Below are 24,529 nucleotides of genomic sequence, written 5' to 3' on the forward strand. Positions count from 1 at the left end.
CTGTCCCATCAGTTGAGGAATGAATGAAAAGGGCAATATCAGATAAAAGTTATGTACTCACCATAACGTTCCATCTGTGTTATCCATCTTCATTCGTCCTCAACTTCCCGCCCAGCTGCCCCTTTCCTTTGCTTCTGGAAAGATCGAAGAGTTGTACAGAAATATACCCTTTTTTGAGCTCCAGCTTTCTTTTTCTTTTCTATGTTTGTCAACTTCTCTTTTTCTTTTCTGTGTTTGTCAACTTCTGTAATAGATTGTCCCTTTATATCTAGGGGCAGCAAACTCGATCTGAGAAATGTTAGGTTGGTGGGGCATTATGGGTAAAGGGATAAGCTTGAGAGTTCTTGGATCTGATGATCTGGTAGAAGGGTTCAAGTCAAATCTGAGTCTCTGATCCACATCCATCAGTTGAGGAAGAATGAAAATGGATAACATGGATGGAACATTATGGTGAGAATGTAACTTTTTTTTTGTAGTTCTCTCTATACTATATGTAAAGTCAAAAAACTTGTGCCCAAAGACATTCTACTGGTATTAATTGGATCTAAGCTCTACCTGGAGGTCAGTGGAATTGTAATAGCTAAAATCACAGTGCTTGTGTTGATTTTTTTCACAGAACATTACATTATTTTTTTAGTTTTGGAATTTGTACTGAAATACATACACTTGTTGGTAATATGATATTTTCCCTGATTTTCAGGTGCTCTAATTGCATATGAAGGTTTACCTCTTCAGTTGGCATTATTTCCAAAACTTTGGACAGAGCTGCATCAATCTCAGGTAGTACAAACCGTCTGTTTTTCAGTATTTATGAACATGTCCATCCAGCATGTCCTGTTCATGTTTATGTTGCAGCTGAGGTTTAGGTCCTTAGAATGGGTATTTCTGATACTGTTTGTTTTGTGGATGTGATTGTGGATTATAAAATGTGATTGTTTGAGAGGAATAGTCCAAAAAGAAGTGGCTTCAGTACAGAGCTCTATGGGATACCACTCATAACCACCATAAGGATAGGCAGGAACCTCCCCTACCTTGAATTGTGTCCTGTTATTGTTTTTGACTGTTGACATGTATAAAAGTTGACATTTGATGCTTTTTTAATTTGTTGGTTATTCCTTTGTATGGTATAGTGTCAGAAACCTTGGCAAGGTCAAGATAAGCTTTGTGCACTGTCAGCCCTTCATCAAGTGTGGTTTCCTCTTCAACAAATGCCACAACATTTAAAAAATAAGATTTTTCCTCTTAAAGCCCATATTGTTCCATGTCTTATAGAAGTAGGTCCCCTGTATAATTTGGATTTTGACTCATTCCATAATTTTGCATAGCATGGTGATCAGGCTGATAGGTCTAAAATTGTGTGGATCTGATGTCAAACCCCCCCCCCCCCCAACACACACACACACACACCTTTAAGAATTGATATTGTACCTTGTCACCATAGATTAGGGACATATTCACATGTAAACATTTTCTTTAACATGTTTGATAGGGTTTAGTTAAATTTGCTTAGATTTTGTTTGGAAGCTACCAGTTATGATACCTGGTCTCATGAAAATTGGTTTTATTTTGCTTTTGATTTTTTTTATTTAACTTTTAGTGGAAATCATTATTTCTTTTGTTATATAAGAGAAGAGGATCACCATTTAGGTAACTGTTGCAGACAGTGTATACTGACAAATGGGATGTATCCTACTAAAAATACTCCATGTCCCGCCAGTATGCCAAAGCTCATACACTCCTTCCTCATTCAACATATGTCTGACCTTAGACCTGTGTGTGACGGCTGTATACTGGTACATAAAGATATATGAATGCTAAGATCCTCAGAGTTTTCTTGCCACCAGTTCTGGGAGTAAGTTGTCATCATTTCCACGGTCTGTCAACTATTCTATAGGATCCAGAATGCCTCTGCCAGCAAAAGCTAAATACCCCACTGCGGATCCTTCTTATTTTCTATTTAGAAAACTTGTTAATGTCATCAAAGAGAGGCAAATACCTCTGTGACAGATGCATTTCCTACAAAGACTGGCATTCATAGTCTCTCTTTGTTTAGAACCTGAGCACAATGTTAGCGGTTTTGCCATTTGTCAGTCTTTTGTATGGAGAACCTTGTGAAGCTGGCTTTCTTCTTCCAAGATTTACTTGGAAAATAAACAGCCAATGGCCATCATGTGAGACACCATGTCCACCGAAGTTTACTCATCAGAAGCTCCTTCACAGCTGAAGAAGAAAAACAAAAATTTGAAGGAAGACTGCACTTCTTCAGCGTATTCACCCTGTCAGAATTGAACATACCCGTTGACGAATTTGAAAAGCCAACTGACCTCTGGGCCTGGTTATTTCTTGTGTCACTGCTGGCGGCCAGCACAGTATGCCCCATGGACATGTCACATCCAGCTGTTCTGACTGACACCAAGGCCTCACAGGGGGAAGCAAGGCTTGTGATTTCAGAGAGATCAGAGTTCCTCAAATTTTAGTTTGTAAGGATGTCCCTGGTTCTCTCATGGGAGTACATCTAGGATCAGATACTTCCCATGTAGTTTCTTTGCTCAACAGGAGTGGCAAGAATTTTACCAGGGACTGTTTAAAACACTAATGCTTTGAAAAGAAAATAGGGTAGATGTTCTGAAGTGAGTTTTTCCTTTGACCTAGAAACTGGCAATTTGGATTCTTCTTCTCATTTTCACTCCCCTTCAGGATAGAAATCTGAGCCTGAAGATGCCATGCACACTCTTTTTAAGGTTCTCCTTTACTTTGGGGAAACTGTTCAGAAAATGATGCAGCATTTTAATTGGGAAAGGAAACAAATTTCTGAGTCTCAGAAGAGATATGACCTCTAGTATATGGATGTTCTCAAACCATCTCCTGTCCCTCCAGTTTTTGAAGAATTAGAGGACACTTTCCTTTCTACTTTTTTAACTCCCTTGTCATAGCCACCTACAGCAAGAGAGCCTTAACAGATATTGCAGAGTCCCTGATTCACACATACACTTGCATAAAAATCCAAAATCTGACCTTCCCTGTGTGTTCTCAGATGCTGACAAGTCCTCAAAGCTCTTTCCTTCTTCCAGTGCTCTCCACACTGATGATAATCAAGCCATGGATGGATATTGGGCAAAAGTGTATACATCAGCCACTTTACCCATTTGTGCTGTCATCTGTCAGACGCACTTGCTAAAATATCTTTTGTCCATTTTTGGCAGCATGAATAAACATATGTCAAATATCCCTGACTGTGATTGTAAATATGCAGTGCAAACTATATCATTTGCTTCTGAAGTGACACTCCACTCCGTTAAGTGTGTGCCTGTAATGTGGCATATGCTTCTTGTAGGGCTGCAGTACTGAATGCATATGGTCAAAAATTTTGGATGCTCCTTTAGATAAGCACTTTCTTTTTGCACTCACACCCTCCCTCCATCACCACCACCATAACAAAAAATGTGAAGTTGTTCGATCTCGCCGTTTGTTCTTCTTCACGGGTTTGGAGCCGAACCCTCGGCTCCGAGTCGGCCACATTCCAAGCTCTGCATCTAAGAGAAGCTCGAGGCACAGTCCCTGTCCCATGATCCCCTGCTGCTACCCCTCAGATCTAGTTTGCCGCTGCAACAGGTCTCATCGAGTGAGAGCTCGGGCCGGTATACTTGATATTTTTTTCTTAATATATATATACATTATCTAGCTTAAATTTCTTAGATTGTTGAATTTTTTTATTATACTAGCATAGTGTTTATATAGTACAGTTTGTGCACGTGTGTGTGGTTAAATTAACATTAGCTTGTCTGGGAGTGGCTGCCCCTAGGCCTTAGGCCATTTTTCCCTTTTTTCTGTCAGGGCTCTGTCAGAAACTGTTACTACTAATCTCTAGTTAATCGATAGTTTTCTTGTTAGCTGTGTGTTTAGTGACAAGTACACTTTATATTTTTCTTACTTATATATATAGCCTAATATACTTAGAGTGCTGTAGTTTATTATTAGGATTAGTGTGGTGTGCTTTTTATATATATATATATATATATATATATATATATATATATATATATATATATATACAGTTGCATTTGCCTTTTCTTCTGTTTAAAAATGTCAGAAAAAATCAAATTAGGCTTTAAACGTTGCCAGTGTGGACAGAAAATGTCCATAACTGACAACCATGTTTCCTGCGTCTACTGTCTGGGTCCTCTCCATCTTCAAGAAGATTGTTTCATCCTGCCACTCATTCAGTGGCAGAGTGATGATGGAGAGACGCAGGAAACTGGTTGAGAGAGGTCTCCTGAAGCCGGAGTTTCAGGAGGCATTGGACAAGGTAGACCAGTCATCGAAGGGGTCGAAGTCTTCGAAGGTATCAGAGCCCAGGTCATCGGCTCCGAGTACCTCTTCTAAGATTCGGTTGCTGGCTCCACAGACCTTGGAGCTGAGCACCGAGATGCTGCCTCGAGTCAAGGTCCAGGTCTTGGAGCCAGTATCAGAGGTACCCCCTTCATCGATCCTTTGCTCGGTGACCTCTTCGGCCCCTTCAACCCGTTCCTCCAGACTGTCTGACACCGATGTGGATCGAGTGGTGCAGAAACTGATGGAGAACACAGCCTTATCCAAACTGATTGTGGTTTCGCCCCAGTTGGTTTCGAAGCTTGAGACCCTTCCTGTCCCATCTCTTGATCCTCCTTCGAGACCCGTCGAGTCATCGGAGCCGGGAGTCGAGGATCTGATGATCATTGATCCACCGGGTCCGAAGCCTTCCTTAGTGCTTTTGGCTCCACTGACCTCGACACCCTCGGTACCCTTCGAGGGGTCTCAGAGCTGACAATCCCTCCTCGGTTCTGGGGGGGGGGGGAGTCGAACCGCACGTTCAGTTCTGACTCTTCCCCTCGGTGCCTCGGCGCAGATTAGTTCGGCTCCGTCCTCTGGATCGGAGCCCTTGGTTCCGGGCCCGGGGAGGCTACTGTCTTCTTCGGAACCGGTGGAACCTTCGGCCCAGGGCTCCGGTGCCTTCGAGGCCATGAGGAAGGTCTTGTCTGGTAAGACTTTCACATCATCAGATTCTTCTTCTCCCTCCCCAAAGGGTCCATGTTCTGTCTCTGCACCACTGGTCCCCGCCAAGCGTAGAGACCAAAAGCCTCAGTCAACCCCAGAGGGTGAACCCTGCTCCTCGGAAGCTTCACCAGATGCACCCTCTGATGATGTCCCGAGGAAGAGGTTGTGCAAGAGGAGGCACATTGATTCCCCACAGAAATCTCTGACATCGGATACCGACTTGGATGAGTCAGAGGGGTCCCCATGGTCCTCCTTGGAGGATGTCTCATTCGCCGACATCCTTGAAATTCTCAAGCAGAGGGGGTGACTGGCAGTCAATTGCCCCCACTGAGGACGAGTCAGTGTTACTGAAAGCTTTTGGGGCTCAACCTTCCACCTCCTGGGTAACTCCGCCCTTCGACGAGTTAATGGATTTAATAGCTCGAAGGTCGTGGGAGTCCCCTGACACAGTGGAACCAGTCCCTCGGAGGCCCAATAAGTACATCACTGCCCCACAGGATAAGGCGTACCTCACCAAGGGAGTCCCAGTTGACGCTATGGTGGTGGCGGCGGCCACCAAGAAGGAAATGTATGAAGCATATTCCTCTGTTCATCCTCCTAATAAGGACTCCAGGACGATGGACAGGTATGGGAAGCACATTTTTAGTTCAGCGACGTTTTCCATGTGATCACTGAACTACCTCACTCATTTTACCCGTCTTCAGAGAGATCTCCTCAAGGAATTGGGAGATACTCTTCAGGGTATCACAGATGCTGCAGTCTCAGACAAGGTGACAGCACAGCTCAATACCCTAAACTCTATAGTGAACTCATCCATGCGGCTCATTTCTTATGCAGCCGAAGGATCGAGTAGGGCTGCAGCTTCAGCGATCGCTCTGAGGAGACAATCCTGGATGCGCCTATGCTCCTTTGCGGAAGCCTTTAAGTCTTCCTTTACTAATGCCCCTTTTGATGGCTCCTCCTTGTTTGGGCCCAGAGTGAAGGAGACGCTCACTAGGTGTGAGCTAGAAGGAAAGACCCTGTCTGCCGTAGGGGTCAGTTTTTCCGCCCCTTCTAGACCATACCCCAAAGGGCAAAAAGGTGGAAAAATGTGGTTCTGGAAGACTCGGGGAGCTTTCCGATCCACACCTAGTGAAACCCCCTCCAGAGGCAGAGGAGGGGGAAGGAATGGAAGATGCCACCCAGGTGGCAGAGGGGGTCCGCAGAACCAGGGCGACAGGGATAGCTTCCCTGGCAAGCCCTTCCAGCACTCCTGAGTGGAGGCCCGGCTGTCCTGCTCTGGAGGCAGTCGGGGGTCGCTTGGCTTTATACCCAGAGGCCTGGCTAAATCTCACTTCAGATTCCTGGGTAAAAAGCATAATAACCAGAGGATACAATATCCCTTTCTTAAACAGCCCTCCTATCCAAAGAAGATTCCCAAATGTTCCACCCAATCTGAGGAATCAGGCAGCCATAGAAATACGAAGGCTGTTAGAAAATGGAGTCATCCAGCCAGTACCAGCGGACCAAACAGGATCCAGAACTTACTCAAGGTTCTTTTTAGTTCCAAAGAAAACAGGGGACTGGAGGCCAATACTGGACCTCAGCAAACTCAATACCTTCGTGAAGAAGGAGAAATTCCGGATGGTCATGCTACAATCGATCCTTCCGTTTCCTCAAACGAAAGATTGGATGTGCTCTATAGATCTCAAGGATGCGTACTAACACATCAAAATGGCCAGGCCATCCAGAGATTACCTGCGCTTCCGGCTGGGAGCCAGTCATTTTCAGTTTCGAACTCTGCCCTTTGGCCTCACCTCAGCCCCCAGGGTGTTCAAGTGCATGGCAGTAGTGGCGTCCCACCTGAAACGACTAGGATTCCGGGTGTTTTCATACTTAGACGACTGGCTCCTAACCGCCACCACCAGGCATCACCTATTGCAAGCCAGGGACTATACAATCAATCTCTGTTCCCACTTGGGCATAACTGTAAACTTCAGAAAATCTGTCATATCGCCCTCACAGCATATATCATTCATAGGAGCGGAATTAGACACTACCTTATCCCTGATCAGACTTCCCCAGTCAAGAGTCTGAACCCTGAGGGAACAGGTTTCTATTCTCCTAGAAAACAAAAGAGTCCCAGCCGCACAGGTTTTGAAAGTTTTAGGTATGATGGCAGCAGCCCTTATCGCAGTCCCCCGATGGAGAATGCACATGAGGATTCTCCAATGGCTACTCTTCGTGCAGTGGTCTTACCAACAGCTACCGTTGTCACACAACATCCTACTCACGGAATCTGGCCAACGGGACCTTCGTTGGTGGATGAACAGTCAGGAACGTACGATAGGCCGCCTGTTTGTTCTTCCTCCCCCTTTAGCCACAGTGACCACGGACACTTCCCTGATAAGGTGGGGGGGGACTTTTTCAGGGGAGAACAGTTCAAGGTGAGTGGTCGGAAATGGAGTATAAACTGCACATCAATGTCCTAGAGTTAAGAGCAGTGTTCCTAGCGTTGCAACACTTTCACGACTACTTACCTCAGGGAACAATTGCAATTCAGACAGACAACATGTCAGTGGTCTGGTACATAAACAAGCAAGGAGGAACCAGGTCTTACCCCTTATGCAGAGAGGCCCTGAGGATCTGGCAATGGGCTGTGTCCACCGGACGCTTTCTCATAGCAACGCACATCCTGGGGACATCCAATGTAATAGCGGACAGGTTGAGCAGAGCCGTCCTGCTGCCTCACGAGTGGTCCCTCAAAAATCAAGTAGCGGAGAGAATTTTCCGCAGATGGGGCCAGCCTTGCTGCGACCTTTTTGCTTCCCCCTTGAATGCCAAATGCAGAAGCTATTTCGCCCTACTTCCTCCTCCGGGGGGCGCCCCCAGGGACGCACTTGTACACGATTGGCCCCCAGGTCTCCTATATGCCTTCCCCCCTGTTCCGTTAATTACGAGATTCCCGCAGAAAGCCAAAGGTCTGGAAAGGACGATCATCTTGATAGCACCATTGTGGCCTCGACAAATCTGGTTCCCCTTCCTCCAAGCTCACCAAATAGAGGAACCTTGGACTCTGGACCCAGTGCCAGACCTGCTGACCCACTCGTCAGGAGTTCTTCACCCCTCTCTCTCATCCCTCAAACTGACAGCATGGCTGCTCCACTTCTCAGCTTAGCCAGGTCGGATCTTTTATCTCCAGCAGTACAACATATTCTGATTTCTTCCCACAAACCCTCCACTAGAAAATTGTATAAGAGCAAGTGGAAACGTTTTGCGTGTTGGGCCTCCAAACAAGGTTTAGATCCCTTGGTTGCTCCTATTCACAAGATCCTAGAATTTCTATCTATTCTTTTTCACCAAGGGGCTTCAACATCCACCATAAGGGTACAGCTGGCTGCCATATCTCATTTTCATGTGAGAGAAGGAGGCGCGACAGTTATGTCGCACAGGCTTTGTAGGGCTTTCATGAAGGGAACTTTTCATCTCTGACCACCTATTCGGAGCCCAGTCTTTCCTTGGAATTTAAACCTGATGCTATCCCAACTCATGCTATCGCCATTTGAACCAGCTTTGTCATGTCCACTGAAATACCTTTCTTGCAAAACCCTATTTCTGGTGGCAATCACCTCGGCCTGCAGAGTTTCGGAGCTGCAGACACTGTCAGTTAGACCACCATATCTGATATTTCACCCAGACAGGGTCACCTTACGTACTAATCCATCTTTTCTGCCAAAAGTCTGCTCAGAATCAAATCTTAATCAATCCATAGAGCTTCCCACCTTTTTCAAAAACCATACCAATAAGCTGGAATACATGCTTCACAAATTGGACGTGCATAGACAACTGAGATTTTACATGGACAGAACAAAAGAATTCAGGAAATCGGACCAACTGTTTGTGTCTCATGCAGATAGTAAGAAAGGACTTGCAGTCACAAAAATCACGCTATCCAAATGGCTCTCAGACTGCATAAACTTTGTTTATTCATCTTCAAATCAGCCTACTCCCCTCAAAATTAAAGCTCACTCTACTAGAGCCATTTCTACTTCTCTGGCTCATGCGGCTCGCTTACCTATAGATACCATTTGTGCTGCATCTACCTGGGCCAAACCTCATATATTTATTACTCATTACAAAGTGGACAGGGCCTCCAGGGACAGGGCTTCCTTTGGTTCCACTGTTCTCAGGAATATTCTCCCGTGAGCCACCCGGGGTTAGGGTGCTGGGGACACTACCCGTGGATAAGAACAAACGGCGAGATCGAACAGCTTCACATAAAGAAGTTATGTTCTTACCATAACGTTCCATGTGAGTTGTTCATCTCGCCTTTGTTCTTACCTTCCCGCCCTCCTTCCCCCCTCCATGTTCTGGAGGAACAGGTACGACTCGTGACTGGTCGTCTCCTCATGGTTCCCTGTGACTGCCTGTGCCCATGTATGCGTGCGTAGTCAGACAGGTATAACATAGTTGCCTGTATTTATCTTTACCTTCTAGGTATATACATGTATAGGTATTTTTGGTGCGTATGCATGTGTAGGCAGGTATATATGTTGTTACCTGGTTTCTTTGCAAACTAGATCTGAGAGGTAGCAGCAGGGGATCATGGGATAGGGACTGTGCCTCGAGCTTCTCTTAGACGCAGAGCTTGGAATGTGGCCGACTTGGAGCCAAAGGTTCGGCTCCGAACCCGTGGGTAACAACAAAGGCGAGATGAACAACTCACATGGAATGTTATGGTAAGAACATAACTTCTTTTTGGCCAAAGGGGACACAAGTATGCTGGGGGTTAAATAATGTTTTCTTTACCATATTCCAAAATTCCAAAGAAGTTACCCCTCCAGGTCAGACTCCTTTTTTAATTAAAAAAAAAACATATAAAAAAGGCAAACAAGCTAAAAAGAAATTGCAAGACTAGCCTAACATTGAGTTCAAGGGAACAAAAGGTCCCTTCCAAAGCTCATCTTCCAGCTTCTGACTATATTTCCTCCCTCCCACCCGAACACATTGTCATTTCCTTTCCTAGTCTTCCAGACAAGCTGTCTTTCAATCTATCCCTTTGGGAAAAGATCACAATAGATGCCTGTGTTTTGAGAATTCATTCATGGAGGATACACACTGCAGTAGAACTCTCACTTTTCAGCATTCAATTCCTGAAGTTCCACAGAACCAACAACACTTAATACTTGCAATATTCTCACAACTTTTCCACCACAGTGTAATAGAACCTGTACCCCAGATAAAAAACATGTCTCTACTCAATATTTTTTAGTTCCAGTGCAGGAAAGCATCTGGAGACCTATCCTGGATCTGTCATTTCTAAACACTTTTTCTTAAACATTCCAAAATTAAAAATCCTAACTCTACAGATTCGTTTCCCCTAATTTTCCCAAAAGCCTTTCTGGTTACCTTGGACCTTAGGAATGCTTATCTTCATATTCAAATCCATCCCCTTCACAAGAAGTTTGTAAGATTCTGTGTTTTTGGCTTACACTTTGTTTACTGCATTGCCTTTTGGGCTTTCTACTGCTCTGAGAGTGTATACAAAGTGTATAGCCTCAACTGTAGCATCTTGCAGGCTCCAGTGTATGCACATATACCCCTATGTGGACGATTATCTTTATTCATGCATCTTCCTGTCACATAATTCTTCAGTACTTAAACTTCTCAATCAGTCTTCTTCAAAATTTGGGATTCACTTTGAATTTCAGTAAGTCAGACCTTCTTCCTTCTCACTGCATGGTTTTCTTAGGATGTTGTCTTGATTCTTTCTGACTATGGCTTTTCTTACTTCAGACAAGGTAATGTTCTTAATTGATTACTTTCTATCCCTGACAAAACTAACTCTGACCTCTACAAGAGAGATTCTGGGACCACTGAGATGTGTGGCATCCACTATTTAAATTAGGCTGCTTCACATGTAGAAAATGCAGTAGTACATAAAGTCTGTATGAGCTCAACATAGTCATCTTCTGCACTACTCCATTCCTCTCTTGCCATTCTTGAAGAAAGAACTACTGTGGTGGAACACTGAAATAAATCTGAATTTAGAGTTCAATTTCAAATTCCACCTCCTTTTTAGAGAGTTTTAACAAATGCATCAGACATAGACTGGGAGGTTTGTTCAGAGTTCCAGGGTATAAGGAATTTTGTCAAAAAAGGAATAAAATCAACATACAAATGTAAAAAAAAGAAAACCTTGATTCTTGCTCTCCAATATTTCCATCATCTGTGGTCCCCAGGTTTTTACAGCCAAACAACTGGTAAGTGGTATGTCAACAAAGAGGGGGACACAAAATATTGCTTCCTTTGCAGACTTGTAGAGATAGCCTGAAACATTGCTGTTTCCCCAAGCAGTGTACATTCCAACAAAACAGAACTGCTTGTTGTATCACCTGAGCAGATCACCAGTAGACCCCCCCACACACACTAATGTTTATTGAACAAGGAGGTCTTTTTGCAGGTTGTCCACCAGTAGGATATTTCACAAGTAGATCTACTTTCCTCCAATCTGTACCATCATTTTAATGTAGTTTGCTCCTGGACCCCTTGCAAGGAAGACTGGGCAACATATAACTTCTCCTTCACCTAGAAAGGAAAATTCTTATATGCCTTTCCTCCCTAACCTCTCATACAAAATGTCCTCCTGAAAATGCAGGAGGACAAACCCTGCATTCTCTTGGTTGACACCCTTTTGACCCAGACATCATTGGTTCTGCCTTCTCCTTCAGTTGGCCAAGGGGAATTTACCAGTCATTACCCCACATGATGGTCTTACTTACCTACAGAAGGATTCTGTCATTCACCCCAACCCGAAGACTATTGGTCTCACAGTTTGGATGATAAATTTTTGATTCCATTTTGGCACGTATATTCTGTGACTGTGCTACAAGTAATAAAAAAATGCTAGAAAACACACAACTCGAAAAATCATTATATGTAAGGGGACAATATTCTCTTATTTTGTGCCACAAGAGTGGATGAGATCCCTACCAGCTAAAGATACAACAGTACCTGTTTGAGCTGCTTATTATTGGTCTGGTTAAGGTATGTCTGTCAATCATCTCTGCCTGTCTTCTACTAGATCCACCTCTTTCTTCACATTCTGAGTTCAAGCAATTCCTAAAAGGCTTCCTACACATCAGACCATCCAGAAAAGCATTTCTTCTCCGTGACACCTGATTGTTGTACTTCAAAAATTGACTTTACCACCTTCCTTAAAGCTTTGTGCATGGAAAAGTATCATTCTTGTTGCTTTAGCATTTTTTTTAATAATTTATGTGCTACAAGCCTTGTTGTCTGTCCTTCCTTATTTGGTTTTCCATGAGAATAAAGTTTTTCTTGGAACTAATCCAATAGTTATGCCTAAGGTGGTCATAGAAATGTGTCTAAATCAATCTATTCACCTTCCTACATTTTCCCTAATACTCAAAGCAAAACTTGCTTGACATACACAGACAACCAAGATGTTATTTGGGCAAAACAAAGAAAATTAGAAAATGTGACCAGTTATTCATTTCCTTTGATGTAAAGAAGCAAGGCCTTCCAGTATCAAAGCAAAATTTTTCCCGATGGCTATCCCTTGCATCTCCTTTTGATGTTCCTTTCATATCAAGTCTTTCTCAATTAGCATCAAAGCCCATTCTATAAGAGTTATGGCATCTTTAGGGGCCTTTTTTCAAAAGGCTAAAGCCCCAGACTAGAGGCAGATACTTGGTCTTTCAATTTGCACCTTTAGAAAACACTACAGAATTGTTTGATTGTCTCAGGTATGTACTGATTTACATTGTTAATGTTAAGCTGACAGTTCATGAAGGAAGTGGGACAAGGTACTTACCATAATGATAGATTTTTAAAGAGTGGTCAGTATAACAGTAAGAACTACCATCCCTACTTTGTTGTTGAGAATGTATTTAAATTAGGAAAGAGACCACAGCTGTGTCACTTGTGAGTCACACAGAAATTAGAACAGCTCAATTAAGGTTTATTACCCGTGAACTGGGGTGCAGCTAGGAACTAAACAGTCTATTTAAGTGGTAAAATAAAGCATTTCAAGGCATTACTGGAAAGGCTCACTCAGACGCTGACACAGATTGCTGTGAGGGAAAGGTTAGTTTGTTTTTGATTTCTTGTATTTTGTATTGCTTCACTGCTGCCTTCTGTTTGTATGTTGTGGTTTATTTTCTTTTTACTTGTGTTCTGCTTTTAATTGCATATTTAAATTAGGTAAGAAACCACCTCTGTCTCTCATATAAGGGTGACACAGAAATTAGAACAGGTCAATTAAGGTTAATTTCCTGTGAACTGAGGGTGGAGCTGGGAAATAAACATTCTATTTAAGAGGTAACATAAAACGTTTAAAGGCTTTGCTGGAAAAGCTCACTCAGACTCTGCCACAGATTGCTGTGATTGGAAGGTTAGTTTGTTTTTGCTTTCTTGTATTTTGTGTTGCTTCATTGCCTCCTCCTATGTTGTATATTGTAGTTTATTTTCTTTACGCTGTCTCACTTGTATTCTGCATTTCATTGCACATTTAAACCAGGAAGGAGACCACTGTTGTGTCTCTTGTGAATCACACAGAAATTAAATTCCCCCTTCTTACTTTGGTGCTGTTGTGTTTTTAAACTCAACTGTCTTTCTAGTTGTCTGTCGTGTATGCTAATTTGACCACACATCTCATTACCTGTCCTCTTTCATTGGTTATTTGTGAAATCATTCCCCTTCAGCTATTCAGATTTACTGAGCATCAAACTGTACTCCACAGAGCCAAAACACAAAGTGCCCACCCCTTCTAATCTGTCTTGCTTTTTAAAATTAGTGGCTCTCGACTAAGGTAAAGCTTGTTACTCCCTCTTTCACATCTAACTGCTTAGTACACAGTGTAACTCTTAGGATATTAACTAGTCTTCTCATCTTACCTTTAAAATCTGCAACATCTACTCTGACCACCATTATTGGAGAGTCCACATTCTGCTTATCAGTAGTCATCTTGGGATTAGTGATTCTGTTATGATCCTGGTGAGAGAAGAAGCATAGGGGCATTATTTCCTGGAGACTGTTAATCACCAGAAAGCCTAGTAACTGCTTCTTAGGTGCAAGCTTGTAATTTGTGTTTATCTCTCGATCCTGGTGAGAGAAAGAGCAGAGTGCATTGATTCCTGACTGTCACTGACTGAGCAGTGAGTATCTGTGTTGAACCTTCCCAATTGGTCTGGTTGCTTTTCAAAGCATCTATCACGAAAAGGCTACAACAAGGCTACAGACCCTTATGTCTTCTGGGACAAGACTGTTGATTACCAAAGAGCCTCTGTCCTGCTTCCCAACTTGGGATTGGTGCTGCTGCATAAGAGAAGAAGCAAAGCAGCATTGTATCCCAGCTTCGTGAATCTGTGGTGAGACCAGCACTGGTAGTAGCCACTGCCTGGCTACTACCTATACTGGTAGTAGCCAGGCAGTGGCCATTAAGGAATCCCCTCTTTTCATCATTCTTAAAGCTAATTATTTTTATAAATTAAGTACTGCTTGATTTGCTGCTCTGTAGTCTAACTTCAAAATATCTCCTTAAATACTTCATCCATAAATCATCATGGTCTAGTTATTAGTTCCCCTCAAGTGTTTGGCATACCTTTATAGACGCAGACACTTTCACTTCACATTTCTCCTGTAAAAGCACCCTTGAAATTTCACCAGTATCTAGTTACACACAGGACAACTAGTGACAAGCACTGTCCCAGAGTTGCAAACCAGATACTCCAGACATCACTTTATATTCTCACTCCAGCCATCTAATCTATGAAAAAGGGCCTGTTACCATGGATATGAACTTTCTCACCATCTCTGTTACCAGCTTGCTGGATATGAGCATCCTAAGACAATGGTGAAATTGCCTCATTTTTACTGACAACCAGTTAATTGTCAAGCACACTGATATGGTATCTTGTGTATTTGCACAATGCCACTGGAGGCAAAGCTGTCACATAAAATCATTCCTAATGTCAATCAGGTTGTCAGTAGTACACACACTGCACTCATTTCACACAGTACAAAGTAGGCACAGAGACCCACATTTGCTGAGGCGCTTAAAATGTAACTGTAAAATTATATGCATGCCTTGTGATGGTTTCTTGTTGTTACTTGCATTTGTATACATGCATACCACAGTACTTAGCTATTTACTGTGACCAACTCCTTTACTACTGTATTGTTCTAAGTACAATAAATACACTGAGACCAACTGCTTAAGTTAGCAAAGTTTACTGTTACATGCTTGTAGACCCAAAAAGCAGAATTGTAACACGAATACTGTCAGCTCTCTATGGCAAATTCCCAAAGCTTGTTTATACACACTCATATTTATACAGTCTGATGTTTTTTTTCCAAAGTCTGATTGTATAGCACTCTTCCTTTGTTTCTTCTAATTTATGATTGTCCTTGGTTCTTTGAAGCTTGGTGGTTCTTGGAAACTCTGTGTTCTTGCATTAGCTGAAATTCGGTGTTCTTGCTTTATCTTGCTTGTTGTTTCAGTCCTTGATTTTACATATCTTTATCTTGTTAATGTCTTTCCAACTACCATCTGCACGGCTATTTTTACAAACTCTGTTTCTCCATAACATACTCCTTTATGCATGGATGCCAAATATCTAATTAAGCTGTATATGTTTGTCTGCACATAGTACTATTTCCTACGTTAACTCTTCGCATTTCATTTTGCTCTATATTATTCTTGCAGCTTCTTTTCAAGCTAATAATCATGCTAGAGACATTGAATATACTAAATGAAACAGATTAAAACTACACTTACAGTTCCCCCTTATATTTTAGGGAACGGACTAAACTTCTGTTAAAGAAAAGACTGCATTTGTTTCATCAGCATTGGTATTTTCAGCATTTACCAGTTTATTCATGTTTACAATCATGACTTGCCGAGTTATTGCAACTCTTTGCAACCTGCAGCATATAAACAATTCCATGCTGTCATTATTATTATGACCCCTAAAACTACCATTACCGGATGAATTAACCAATTTTGTTCCAGATGATGACCACCCTGTGAATATGTTCCACTAATTATGGGCAGTGTCAACTTCAGTTTTTTCAGCCAATTTTTTAAATTTTTCTTTCAGTATAATACTAATTACTTCATGCCGTAATATGCTGCGGTTACGATGATATAAGTAATCTTTAAGATAGTCTGTGTCCTGTATTATTTCTCTTAACTTGTCTAATGACAAGGTAATGTTAGGAAATTGAATCATTTCATATTTCCATTGGAATTCTTTCATTTCTTTAGTACTGGTAGAAAATACATAGGTTTCATTTTCCCAGGTTAAATGCGTGATATCCGACAAAGTGTGTTTTCTTGTATTTTAACACTGGTTTATTTGAAACCACACATACACATTGTGGTGCCACTTCGACAAACTTTAAAATTTGAGGCAATATTGTCCATTTAAACAAATTTACAGAATGTTGTAAAAAAACATGGCTCATAAATGGGAGAATGCTGCCCACATATGAAACCATTCAGAGTGTCTGTACAATGTTTTAACATGCCCGTTTTGTTATCCATATCTATGTAATTTCCTTCAAGATGCGGTAACCAAATTTCAGTATAGTTATATGTAGACCAGAATAGTATGGGTAATATCATAAATTTGACACATCACTGTTTGTTTTGTTACATTATAATACATAACTTTTCCAGTGCAATAATTGTGATGACACTGTGTCTGTTCTGTGAATAGTCTTATCCAGCTAGTGGACAGGATCCACCTGCTGAATAGTTGTCACCACATGTACTCATTTTCTAACATTAACTTTGCCTGTAACCCATTTTTTTGCATTTTAACATACAGTAACTGTAAAGTACATTTATCCAGTCTACAAATATAGATAAATTAGTATCAAATTGCAGTCTGTCTATTAAGGATACATTGTAATGACTTAAAAAACCTTCTTGATACAGTGCGAACACATCCACTCGTGCATGAATTGTGCCATCCCCAATAGAACCAAGACGCTCTCCTCCAAAAAAAAGGAGGCCAATCTGGTGTCCCTTGCCATAAACAAACTTTACAACAAAAGAAAGAAACTGTTGCAGAAAAGAGGAAAATCCCAGGATGCAAAAAACTCCCTTACCAGCCTCAGTAAGAAGCTGAGATCCCTCATAAAATCCTCCAAAGCTAGTTACGAAAATAAAATTGCCAAAATTCCAGACAACCACAAGGCATTCTATAGTTATGTCAAGAATCTAAATGTCAATGCTCAGATCTGCTCTGAGCTACAACAGAATGGCATTAAATGTACTGATCCCAAGGATATTGCCAATATCCTTGGCAGATCGATTCAGTGCAAACTTCACTCCCCTCTCACCCCCTAAAGGACCCATCTCAATACCGAAAGATTGACAAATTCCGGTAATCACGGCTACACAGGTAAAAAATGCACTCTCCAAAGCTAAGAATACAGCATCCATGGAGCCAGACGACATCCCAGGCTGTGTACTACATGAATTACAAAATGAACTGGCACCTCACCTAAGTGTCTTGTTTAATCATAGCTACAGCTCAGGCTTCGTGCCCACTGAGTGGCGCACAGCTACAGTTATCCCACTCCACAAGGGGGGATCCACCTTTGATCCCGGGAACTACCGCCTCATCAGTCTGACGAGCCTGATCTGCAAGGCCATGGAACGTATTATCATGGAACTTATAAACAAAGACATTGGCAACCTTCAAACACTGGATCCCATGCAGTTTGGGTTCGTGAAGGGCCGATCTTGTCTCCTGAACCTGATTGAGTTCTTTGAATCAGTCTCTAGAGCCATGGATAAGGGTAAGGTGGTCCACACAGCCTATCTGGACCTTCCCAAGGCCTTTGACACCATCCCCCACTCTGAAATCATAGATAAACTTACTAAGCTGAGCATTAATCCCTACGTCACTCGATGGGTTGCCAACTGGCTTACTAACAGGACCCATAGTGTAAAAGTAGCCGACTCCAAATTCAGCTCCAGACACATGACAAGTGGAGTACCTTAGGGTTCAGTCCTGGGACCGGTTTTCTTCGGCATCTACTTCTCTGAAGTACAGGCCAACACGAAGGGACTCTGGCTAACAAAGTTCGCAGATGACTGCAAACTGGGAGCCATTATTGAATCCCCAAATTAAGTGGATATTCTACAAAAGGGCCTTACAGAAACAGATGCTTGGTGCTAGAGCCATGGGCTCAAGCTCAATGCTCAATGTCAAGAAATTTATAGTTATCCCTTTTGGGAAAAAACATGTACCTGTGAATTACCACATAGATGGCAGTGCACTAAACACCGAAAGTGTGCTAAGAGACTTAGGGACACAGGTGGGCAGTGGTCTCACATTTGATAACCACATTGCCACAACAGTCAGGAAATCCTTCTGTGTGGCACACCTCATCACTAAGGGCTTTTCATCCATTAAAAAGGAGGTCATTTTCCCACTGTACTCGTCTCTCATTAGACCCATTATAGAATACAACACCCTGTTTGGTATGTAACTCTCAAGACATCTGCAACAACTGGAAAGGCCACAGAAATACCTCACTAAAACAATCACAGGCATAAAGCAGATGCCCTATGCTGACCGTCTAAAAAAATTCCACCTGTACTCTGTTGCATATCGTCTACTCAGAGGCGATCTCTACTTAACATACAAAGCCATGTCAAACCCAGAGCTGTTGGACATGCTATACTTAAAGAAATCACAATCCCTCAGAGACACATGCTGCAGGGATCTAAACCTTGTCATCCATAATAGTGCAGACACCACATCATGCACTGCAGGAGGGATAGGTTCCTGACCCAGAGACTCCTCAGACTCTGGAATAGACTGCCCATACATGTCTAGCAGAGTGCCTCTTTGGCCCTCTTCAAAAGGAACCTTGATGATTGGATGGGAGATAGGAAATTCACCCCTGGGATCACATTCAGTCGCCCTGCTAGACAGGGGTCCAGGGAAGTAAGTACAGTGTGAAGAAATAGCCAGGCAATTGTTATGGCTTGGCTTGTATTGGCCCTAGGGCCGATAGTCTAGTAGCAACCTATGAACCTGTGCATTTTGTTTATGTACATACCAAATAGTAGGATTCCATTGTGCTTGTAAGTGTACAATTTTGATGCATCTTGTCCTGCTAGTTTTAGTTTATTTCGTAAAATTTGAACATCCACAACATTTAGGGTGCCCAATCCTGCTCCTACTTCCCCTAAAAGTGTGTCATACCAAGCTCTTTTAAATCTGCATCCCGTTTGTTTAAAACTTGGAAACGTAATATTGAAGTGCAATATTGTTTTTTGGTATTGCTGTCCTATCATAGTACAAGTGGATGGTATTTTTACCACTTGATCTGTATGAAGTACTGGCTTGTTACCCAGAATGGTAAGTATTCCGATCCATGGTCCTTTTCCTAGTATTTTTGTGCTATTTGTACAAAAGTATTGGTAGAAATCATACCCTTTCCTTCCCCTGTTGAATTTATTTTTATTTTTGTGTTATTGTCTGCACATTGCGATATTTTATGTCTGATGTCTTGTCTTGTCCACTTTGTTACATCTTCAGGGGGGAATGTGCAGCATCTAATAGAGACTGAACTGTTTATTGAAATATTTACATCAGTCTTTAACTCTTCTTCTACCTTTATATATGCCTGACCTTGTATAGCTAACCATGCCACTATATTTGTGTTGAATGTTATGCTCCCAAAAATAAATTTTGTTTGCATTTCAAAACTGATTGTATTGTGTTCTATTTTGTGTAGCATTTTCCCAAACAAGCTTTATTTGTGAAATGTTGTAATAAACAACCTTGATTCCCTCTGTTTGGCATTCTACCAAAAGGAGTCCGCTGAGCACAATACTTGCAATAACACTCACGTTTTTCATTTTTATTAAAACTGGTTTGTCCTAGCAACCTTTTTGGGAGTACTTTCAACAAACATTGCACAATGCTTGGCATTCAGTCTTGTACATTGTTTCTAAAAAACAGAAACATAAACTTTGAGCATCTGCTGTCCCTTCTTTTAATCAATGCGTTTTGCTGCTGATCACTAAAAACAATGACTCTCATTTGATCCTTGTGAACTAGCAACGTTTTGTTTTTCTTGACCTTATAGACTAAAGGTCCTATTTGTTCCATTACTTCGAAAGGTCCTCGCCAATTACTGTCCCATGGACCATCCGTCTGAAACGTTTTGACTAATACCTTTGTTCCAGAGGGAAGGTGTTGTTCCTGTGGCAGTATTAGAACCTTTTTCCATAAGTGGAACGCTTGCTCCCTTGCCAAGTAATCACAAGGTTCTGTGATATCTTTTAACTATTTCTAATGTTGTGCTACCTCTAATAAAGGTCTGTTCTGCCCAACCTCCGGATCAAAAGGTAGTTGTGTGGGCATTTTCCTACCTGTTATGATTTCAAATGGTGAAATCCCTGTCTTGCTATATGGGGTAGCTCTTACCCCTAGCAAATACCTGACAAATGTTGTACCCAGTCCCGTCCCTTCTCCAAGCTTGCCTTTTTTTAAGTCTTTCCTTAATGGTTCTGTTCATTCTCTCAGCTATTCCATTGGACTGTGAATGGTTGGGTACATGAAATCTTTGTAGTATTCCTAACAAATTGCACATTTGTTTGATTAGCTGACTGACAAATTGTGGCTTGGTATCAGACTCTATAACCCGTGGCCATCCCCAATGCAAAAAATGTTTTTCCATAAAGCTTGTTGCCTTAGCGGTTGTCTTTTTGGTAGGAATTGTTTCTACCCACTTTGAAAACACATCTACCACTATTAACAAGTAATGATACCCTCCTTTCACTGGTGGTATTGATTCTGCGTAGTCTGTTTGAACCGCATACCATGGTCCATCTGCTGGCATGACTCTGTGTAACTGAGGTTTTTTACTTTTGGCATTAACCTGTAAACAGATTAAGCACTCATCTGAAACTAGCTTACACAGCTTTTTTAAAGCTGGATTCCAATACTTTTCTTTGACCACTGGCCATAATTTTTCACTACCTACGTCTCCTAGCACCTGATGATTGTATTTTAGCAACTGTTTTGCTAGTTGATATGGCACATAAGGTAAGTTTAATCCTTTTGTAGTGGGATAAACCCAGAATTCTCTAGGTGGGATCCCTTCTGTCATGCATTGACTAGTTTCTTCTTCCAAACCTTGCTGCTTTTTTATTCTAACCAAATCTTCAGTGATGTCCCTGGCCTGGTTTACTATGCTAACTTGTTGTACTGCTTCGACCGATTTCAAATTAGGATATAACTGCCATCCTGTCTTTGCTGCCTGTTTAGCTAAGGCGTCTGCTTTTGCATTTAGTTTGAACACTTCTGAGGTCAGTTTTTGATGGGCTTTTACCTTTAAAATACTGAATTGCCCTTGTGCATTTTTTTGCCGTATGGTCTTCCGTATATTTTGCAAAACTTCTGCATGTTTTAGTGGTTTTCCTGCACTGTCCACAATGCCTCTATGAGCCCATGTGGTCATGTATAAATGTAATGAATTTACTACATATGCACTGTCAGAGTAAATATTGACAGGATTATAGTGCTGTAGTACGTATAGTACTACTTCCAATTCAGCCCTTTGAGCTGACATGTGACCCGGGAGCTGCACCAGCTCTGTAACTCCCAAGTCTTCCTTTTCTGGTATTACTGCAAACGCTGTCACATGCCATCCATTTCCAAGTACATGGCTCCATTCACAAAGACAGAGGGCAAAAAACAATTGTAGTCTGGTGATATGGGGGTCTTTTTTGGCTTGGTCATATTATTATTGATGCAGTTATGCTGTTTTCCCTCGTATTCCAGTAAGTTAGGCAAATAGTATTTTTCTCCTGCTTGAAAGATTATCTTTTTTTACTGAAGGTAGTCATCCACCTAGCAAATACTGTCTGACTGATGCCATCGGTAATCTTGTTCGTTTCAAAACTGTCTGGTAGTACCTGCAGTGCATGATGTGGTGTCTGCACTATTATGGATGAAAAGACAGGTATTCTGTTTGATTCCCCAATGTATAGACAGTAATTGCGGAATACAGGAGTGATATCCCTTCTGCACCAGAGTCATTTTGTAACTACAAAAGGTTACTGGTATCAAAGTCTTTTGTGATCTTTTCTCTCTCCCATGTGGCCATTCTTGTAATAACACCACTGCCAGTGTGTTTTTCCTGCTGCCGCTTGTAAAACAAACAGTAACTTTGGAGTTGGCGCTATCAGTTCTGTAGCCCTTGCCATTTTCTCCTTCATAGCTGCGCAGGATTGTTCCTCTACCACACCCCATTCTAGAGTGCTATTATTTTTTGCATGGATAGCATGTTATACAGAGGTCTTGCTGTTTGTGCATAGTCCTCAATGAACTCTCTGTTGTAGTTCATGATACCCATGAATTTATGAAAATCCGAAATAGTCATTGGCTTTTGCATTTATAAAATACCTTGTACTGTCTGTGCGCACAGAGATCTCTCTGTGTGCTTGATAATAGTTCCTAAGAATTTGACTTCTTGTGAAAGAAACTGTTTTTTCACTTTTTACCCTAAATCCTGCCTCCTGCAGTGTTGTGAAAACCTCTTTTAGTTGTTGTAAGTGCTGCTCTACAGTTTCAGACTGTACCAGAATGTCATCTATGTAATGAAGCACCAATCCGTCCATTTCTAGCCCTTCCAAGATTTTTCTGACTGGCTGTTGGAAAATTACTAGACTGTTTTGAAACCCTTGCGGTAACTATGTCATAAGATACTGCTGAGTGTTAAAGGTAAAAGCAAATTTTGGTCAATCCCTTTTTCTCAGTGGTACGGCAAAAAATCCATTTGTCAAATCAGTGACTGTGAACCACTGGCTTTGTGGTTTTATATTGGCTACTAATTCAGGAACTCCCGGAATTAGATGCGCCTTAGGGGTTGTGTATTGATTTACTTTTCGCAGATCTATGACTAGACTGCAACTACCATCTTTTTTAACTGGCCAGATGGGCGAGTTTGTCAGACTTTCACCTTTTACTATTATACCTGACATTTCCCAATCTGCTATGCACTTTTGCATATGTTCCTCTGCTTCTTTTGGTATTGGGTATTGCTTCTGGAAAGGTGGTATATAATCCTGTTCATTTCCTATTCCTACCGGAATTTCTAGTTTTCCATAATCTGTCGGTCTTTGTGACCACAGAAGCAGAAACTGTGCCTGCAAGGACTGCTATGCATCCTGTGCGTCTGTGTGTGTATTGCCCCTTGCGGTTCCTTCAGTGTCTCGATTTGTATGGCGCAGCATGAAAATCCTTCTGCAGCCTTCCATATTATACCATTTGGCACATCTATGACCAATCCAATTTTGTTCATAATATCCATACCTATAATGATTGATGCACACGAAGGGTGCATTAAAAAAGATGCCTGTATCATTTAGTGTAAACTGTATGGACGCATTTTTACTACCCACTGCTATGCAGCCAGTACTGTTAAAACCTGAAATACATGTTCTTTTCGTAGGATCTGGTGGGAGTGATCAGCTAGTAACCGAAACAGCTGCTCCCATATCCAGTAACACATTTCTCCATAGGGACCACTCTACCCAAATATCAATTAGTGGCTTTCCATCCTGCCCCTTTGTAAAATATGTCAAAAAAGAAACTTCTTGGGTATGGAGGGCACACCCCTGTTTTATATTTTCCCAATTATCTGTATCTGACAATTTTACAACTGCACACAACTGTAACTGTACTGCCTCTTCTTCACCCTCATTGTCATCCCCTTCATTACTGTCTATGTACTTACATTTTGTAACTTCTGCTTTCAAACTTTCTGCACGTTGTGGATTAACAGGTGTTTGACCCTGAAACTCTACTGAACATACGGCACCCTGTGATGTCATTTGTTTTACCTTATAGTTATCCTTTCCCTGGTTATAGGGCCTTTGCACCTTTACTTGTTTTCCTGTGTTTTCATCTGTAACTTGTTTAATAAACCTACCCTTTCTTTCCTGTGCTTCCCTCCATTTCCTGAAATGTGGAAATCCTTTTTAATATGACCATTTTGCTTACAGCAGAAACACTGTAGAGCTTTCCTTTCTTCCCCTTGTTCCTCGACGCCCTTTGGAGCCGGAGGTGCGGAAGCTACTCTCTGCTGCTGCTGTTGTCGTCAGTCTATCCAACAGCTTCTACCCTGCCCTTTTGAATGAACTTCTACAACTTCAAAAGGTCCCATGTCTTCATCCACCGCGAAGACATGATGAGAAAAAAAGATTGCCATCATCACACATTGTCTTGTCTCATTAATTTTTGCACTAAATCATGCAAATTGTTTGAGGTTTCCTGATAAATGCACTTAATTTCACCTGCAACTCCCTTCACGTGCTCTAAGAATCATCTAATAAGCTGTTTTTCAGTATTTTCATCCTTCATGTCTTCATCAGATTTATTGAACACAATTTGAAACGCTAGTGAAAAGTGATCTGTCTGTTCTAACATTTTGTCAGAGACGGTAATATTAAAAT

The 24,529-nt window shown here is 41.8% G+C and overlaps 1 protein-coding gene across 1 annotated transcript in view; it reads left to right on the forward strand.

Moving 5' to 3' along the window:
- Positions 1-24,529, forward strand: part of USP34 (ubiquitin specific peptidase 34) — a gene marked incomplete in the record, with an annotated part of 5,849,982 nt that overhangs the window by 5,714,693 nt on the left and 110,760 nt on the right. Inside the window, 1 exon segment of the mRNA XM_044061224.1 lies at positions 701-780. Within this exon segment, the coding sequence (XP_043917159.1) occupies positions 701-780 (80 nt within the window).

This window comes from Protopterus annectens, chromosome 1.part0 (assembly GCF_019279795.1).
Source record: "Protopterus annectens isolate FY-2018-M chromosome 1.part0, PAN1.0, whole genome shotgun sequence".
In the NCBI taxonomy this organism is placed as follows: domain Eukaryota; kingdom Metazoa; phylum Chordata; order Ceratodontiformes; family Protopteridae; genus Protopterus; species Protopterus annectens.